This window comes from Prosopis cineraria, unplaced genomic scaffold (genome assembly GCF_029017545.1).
Source record: "Prosopis cineraria cultivar Desert tree isolate PC_DT_omini unplaced genomic scaffold, ASM2901754v1 PC1, whole genome shotgun sequence".
In the NCBI taxonomy this organism is placed as follows: Eukaryota; Viridiplantae; Streptophyta; class Magnoliopsida; order Fabales; family Fabaceae; genus Prosopis; species Prosopis cineraria.
In genome coordinates, this window is record NW_026555332.1 from 9,126,847 (window position 1) to 9,133,085 (window position 6,239).

Genomic DNA, 6,239 nt, shown 5'->3' on the forward strand with positions numbered 1-6,239 from the left:
TGAGTTTTTCTTGTTTTCTGTCACAATTGAAACTTGAATTAAATAAATGTAAAAGTGTCAAATATGTAGACTGTAGTTCCATACGTGCTTGCTTTGAATACTTTAATTTAAACTCAATCTCATTTATTTATTTATTTATTATTTTTTAAAAATATAAATGAGTTAACTAGCAAGTTAACCTACTGTGGGTTCAACGCCCGTCCCGTATCTAATTGAACTAATTTTTTTTAATATAATCCATTGCTTTTTTGCAAGTTGAGCCCACCAGCTCTAGATAGAGGCTTATAAGTAGTGTAAGAACTTTCAAAAAAGATGAATTATTACTCATATTGATTATTAAATATCACATTATTTAAATTTTTATTTATTTATTTGAACGTAATTTTTATTTTTGAATACTATCAGTATTTTTTTGGAAAATATTGCCTTATAAATTAAGATAATTTATTTTGGTTTTAGGCCTTTTACTTAAAAAATAAGATGTGCTTTCATTAACCACATATCAGTTCTTATTGCATTAGTGAGCCCTAAGCTGACTTGTGTTATATTATTTATATTCTTTTTCAATTCATATAACTGGCAAAAGTGTAGAGTAAGAAATTATTTTGAAACGAAGAAAAATAATTGATCAATGTTAATTAATTAAGTTGCCATAGAGAATTTCAAATAGTCAAAGTAAAATGTTGAATTTAATTTAAAAAAAAAAAATAGGTTCAAATATTTTCGTATAGCTCTTTGTAAAAGTGACAAGGCAACTCTTTTTTTTTTTTGGCAAATAGTGACAAGTCAACTTTAAGTCTAAATGATATGACAGTTCATTGACAGTGAGTATTGAACATACAAGATGTCGTTTTGTAATGGTCTCTAAAGTGAATGCCCAATTGCTAGAAACTTGCTTTAAAATCACTTTGAAAATATTTCCTCTTATTTCAAATGAATTATCTGGGCAACAAACTTTGGTAAGTTTTAAGGCATATGGATATAATTTTTACTCCAAAAAATCTATTCAAAAAATTTCTAACAGTCCATTTGTCAAAAGCTAATTTATAACACTCTTTACAAGTTATAATCATTGGCGACAATGATCCTATATAATGAGAATTCAAATTAATTTGAACGAAAAGTGATAATATTTTTAGAATTCTTAAAATGACGGGTGATGGAATAAATTTTTTTTTCTGAATTTTAAAAATTGTTTGGATAATATTCTTTTATTCAGAAAATTCATTTAAAATGTTTCTGAAAATTCATTTGTCAGAGTTGATTTGGGTTTTACTCTCCAAAAATTACTCTCGACCTTTAAATAACTTCAATGTTAATTTTCAATGATACAAGTTACTACTTTTCAAACAATATTCAATTTATCAAACCTAGTACTTTTTAACAAATCTATTAAAATATAAATTTTTTTAAGAAAATACTAGAGCCTCCTAGGACCTTTGAATGTGGCGCGCGTGAAGGAAATGAGAAGTGATAAAATAACAAAAACTCTCAGGAGACACCACACTGTTACAGAGAGAAAAAGGACCATGAGAGCTGTGAATCGGTGTTGTGGTGTCACTCTGCATCCATTTCTCATGTATATGTGTGTGATCACGTTCCTCACTGCTTGATCCCCATCAGCGCCTCTCTCACAACTATACTCTTACCTGTCAGCCTCTCTGTCCTCTCCTTCTCTTTCCCTGTCTCTCTCTCCACCCTCTTTCCCACTTCTTATTTAATTCCCTCTTGACCATTCTCAATTTCTCATTCTCGTCCCCCCAACGTGCACGCTAATTCTCTACCTCTTGGATCCGTCGCTGATTCCCTTTGTTCATCGGAGAACAATGCCGGAGATGGTGGTGAATGCTGCTGCTAATTCCAGCTCCAACGGCGGTGCCGCCGTTGTTAATAATGGGCATCAGTTCGGTGACACCACGCTCACCAAAGTGTTTGTTGGAGGACTGGCTTGGGAGACTCCGAAGGACGCCATGAGAGAGCATTTTCAGAAGTACGGCGAGATCCTCGAGGCCGTCATTATCTCCGATAAGGCCACCGGCAGATCCAAGGGCTATGGCTTCGTAAGTTTTGATTTGTTTGTTGAATTTTAATTCGTTGATCCTGATCCATTTTTGACCATTCATTGGTGGTTCGATTTACTTCGATTTTGTTGCTTACTGTTTTCTTGATGGATGAATCTGTATTGTGTTGCTGTGGCATTGATATGCAGGTGACATTTAAGGAAGCTGAAGCTGCTAAGAAGGCCTGTGAGGATCCTACGCCGATCATCAATGGCCGCCGAGCCAACTGCAATCTGGCTTCGCTCGGCGCGCGACGCCCAAGGTCCACCAACACTTCGCCGCCTCGTCAACAAGGTATGCTTGATCACTCTGCTGGCTTCAGCTTTTTGAGAGAAAGCTGATCGGCATGGTGACAGAGAGTCATAGTTCATAGAGTAGAGTAGCAGACAAAACTGTTGTAAATTACGAGATATCTTATGGGATTACTAGTCATTTTACTGCCCCTTTTCTTTTTTTTTTAATCTGATTCATTATAATTATTTTTTCTATAATTTAATTCCCTTCCTCAGTTATTAAAATGTAGTGACAATCCTAAAACTTTGAAAATTTAGTAGTTACCAGCATTCAGTAATGTCTTTTTTGAGATAATACTATTCAGTAACGTTTAGCTAAACACATTATTGAATTTTGAATAAAAAATATTACCACGTCCAAATACTATTATTTATTTCTCATAAATAGGTTGGGAGGTGATAGTATAAAAATTATTTCGATAATTAAAAAGGTAAAATAAAATAGATTTTCTGTAAACAATTTGCTATCTGTTAATATTACGACTGTGCAATAATAAATAAAACCATTGTCTGTGGAATGCCATTTTTTATTTATCCTTCCAGCCAGTCGCTAAAAACAAAAATGGAAAAAATGAGATTAGATATTTAGATTAGTATTTTTCTTTCTTTTAGAAAGAAGGTATTTTTGTAATTATGGTCATCATGGAGGTCTGAAGTTGTGATGTTGACAACGAAGGATCGAACGGCGGAGGACAAAGGAACGCCCAGAGCGCCCCACCACCGCCAGCCAATCACGTCCAGTGGTATTATCCGGTGGGGTCACCTGCTTCACATTTCCACCATCACCACCCCCATCAGCCAGTTCCTCTCTATGGGTATACTTTAAATTAATTAAATTTAATTTTTTTTACAATTTTTTCTTTTTTCAAAACAACTAATTCTTTGATTCCTCAAATGATTAGTCTTGCTATTGAGTTAAAAAAAAAAAACAAATAATTCTTTGATTCTTTCATTATATATTGTATTTTACCAAAAAAATCATATTTCAATTTTATTTCCAGGTATACCCCAACGTACATTCCAACTGACATCAACTACAACCAGGTATGGTATATTTTGATATTTTTCATTTTAATATTTGAGACTATATTTAATTTGGAAAATTTTTATCCGGTGAGAAAATAAATTAATATAAATTTTCTTGGAATATTTTTTTAATATCAAACCTTATTATGCAATTTCACAATTAAAAAATTAGATGAGCACCCCTCACACATGGGTCTGGAGCACCATTTGGTGGTTTTGCAGTGTGCCCACATGGAGAGAGAATCCGTGTGTCAAGCTTAAAGTTTAAACCATATTACCTGTATTTAGTTGTTCTAATTCCAAGTGTACAATCTTTTCATTAAAAAAATAGTACAAATATCTGATAATTATTTTGTGTATATATAGAATGTTCTGATATTGAGATTTACTTGAGTACGGTGATCGTGTACAGAAGCTGAGCTACACTGGCGGTGGGCCCTATATGAATGGTTACTACTCTCCAATGTACCCGAGTCAGGCTATGGTGGGCGGTGGGAACACAATGATGCCCATGTACCCTGTTTATCAGTACCATCAAACGCACACGGTGGGACTATCTGCCCACATATTCCAACCAACCACGGCTGGGCACGTGGCCATCATGTCGAAGCCCGCGTCCATGACTCCTAACACAGGTGCGTCACATGCTAACATGCCCACCCCAACCCCAGTCAATGTCTGTAGGCAGCAATGCGAATCATTGTGGTCACGTGACCCTGTGATCGTGATTGAGCTCAGTTCATTTGCAACCATAGGACGGCCGTGTCACCCCCACGTGATCTGAAATGACCATATCAGCCCTCTCACAACTCACCAGCCAGATTTTTTTTTTTTTTGTTTTGAATAATAACCTCACCAGCCAGATTTATTCATATAGTTGTCAATCCATCCTCACCTGAATTACTACCCATTAAAGATAAAGATTAAATATCAATGGGCACACTACCACAATCACAACCAACTAGAACCCCTCACGCATTTATAGAATATAAAAAAAATTAATAAACAATAAATACTTCAGCTTATTTATAAAATAAAATTGTGTGCAACATATATGACTCCCTGATGCTAAATCTTTGCAGCAACTCATTCTACCTCATCTAGCTTTTTAAAAAAAAACGGAGAGATCCCCTCATTATAGTCCCATTTGTGAGAGGATGTAGGGAAAAATGTGGCAAACATTTAGATCCTAGACTAGCACAAGCTTATAAGACAAGTGATATTGTTTATAGAGTATGAATGGTACAATTTGTTATGTATTTTTATAGTTTGATTTTAGATTATAAAGAATAATTTGTAAAAAAAAATAAATTAATTTTTAATCCATGAACTTTTCTTTACTCAATGATTCAGATCTTGAATTTTGATTTAAAATAGCTTAATTCTTATGGTTTCTTGACTTGAAATAACATGGGCTTGATAAATTTTTGATTTAATAAAATATAAAGATTAAGTTGTATTGAATCAAAAGTTAAAGATTAAATTGGTGGTTGAGAAAAAATTTAAAGATTAAAAATTATATTATTCATTATTTACAATTGTGAAAAAGGGTAACTGATGTTGGGATGTTGACATGTATTTGAAATTATTGTCATGAATGGTTTGAATGATAAAAAAATGAACAGATGAACCAATAAAGAAATGAGAGTGGGAAGAGTAAGAAAGTGAATAAGATTAAAAGTTGGGAAATTGAAGACTGAAATTACAGAGACAGTTTGTTTGGGTGTGGAATAGGTATTGTTGGGAGAGGTGAAAGCTTGAAAAAGGTTGGCTGAGGAAAGGAGCACAGATACAGTGCATGCATAGTTGGCAAATAACTGAAGGGAGAGGAAGGTGGTGGGTGCACAGAGCAACATTATTATCTCATCTGTCTTGTCTCTACTCTCCAATTCTTTCTTTTCTTTTTCTTGTTAATCTTCTTTTTCTTCTTTAATTTATTTATGTATTGGTTCAAATTTTAATTCTTAATCTTAATCTTAATTAGGTATTTTGATTTATAAGATTCTTTCACTCTCCCCCCCCCCTCTCTCTAACATCTCAGCATGAGCTGTGAACTTTTTGAGACTAATCTGAATTGTTGTGCTGACGAAATGAATATTGTGTTCCAACTCATATTTGTTTTCTTTTAGTTTTTATAAATTCTCCAAAGAGTTAATGAAGAGGGTGCGACATCCACACTCAAGTGAATCTCATACTATATGTATGTATGTATGTATGAAAGTTTTTTTTTTTAAAAAAAAAACACATATGATGAAAACTCAGCTGTCCCAGGAGCAAAGTCACCTCTTTTATTGGAAGAGGTTCTAAGTTTAAATTAGTGTTAGCATGTTTGTTTTGGTGCATATGTTTTTTTTTTTTGACACATGGAAGAATTAGACCTGGGGCAATATATATATATATATATATATAAACCTTGCCTGTATGCTCCCATTTGTATGTTTCAGTCACCTCGTTCATTGTGGCTTTTTATTAGGCCTTTTCATTTGCCCTCTTTTATTTGACTACTTTTGCTTCATAAAACATTGGCATTTGTGTGTGTATTTATGTCCTTGTGTGTTATGGCATATTATCTTTGTTTATTTTGACGTAAAAATTGATAAGATAATTATTTATAGTAAAAAACTAAACTTAAAATCAGATCGTGTAACAAAATGTTGAGATATTGAAGAGTATTCAATTCTACAATAAGAAAATGACATTTCTTGTGAATATCTATAGAATAATAAGGTCTATGTCTTTATTTTTAAATATAATATCTTAATAACTATGAAGAAGATGTCTTCACAATCAACATAAAATACAAGGGAGATGGGTAGATTTTTTTTTTTTTTTTTAGATTTTTACAAATATAACCCATGTT

At 33.1% G+C, this 6,239-nt stretch overlaps 1 protein-coding gene across 2 annotated transcripts; it reads left to right on the forward strand.

Moving 5' to 3' along the window:
- Positions 1 to 1,633: 1,633 nt before the first annotated feature.
- Positions 1,634 to 5,491, forward strand: LOC129290854 (probable RNA-binding protein ARP1). 2 transcript variants are annotated; one of them, XM_054927922.1, is made up of 6 exons: positions 1,634 to 2,060; positions 2,210 to 2,354; positions 3,030 to 3,168; positions 3,355 to 3,397; positions 3,792 to 4,014; positions 5,094 to 5,491. In XM_054927922.1, exons 1-6 carry the CDS (start codon positions 1,827 to 1,829, stop codon positions 5,111 to 5,113), a joined length of 804 nt encoding a protein of 267 aa, XP_054783897.1. In that variant the 5' UTR covers positions 1,634 to 1,826; the 3' UTR covers positions 5,114 to 5,491. The 2 variants fall into 2 exon arrangements, with proteins under 2 accessions (XP_054783897.1, XP_054783889.1); XM_054927914.1 differs by having other exon boundaries at positions 1,638 to 2,060; positions 5,114 to 5,491.
- The last annotated feature ends 748 nt before the right edge of the window (positions 5,492 to 6,239 follow it).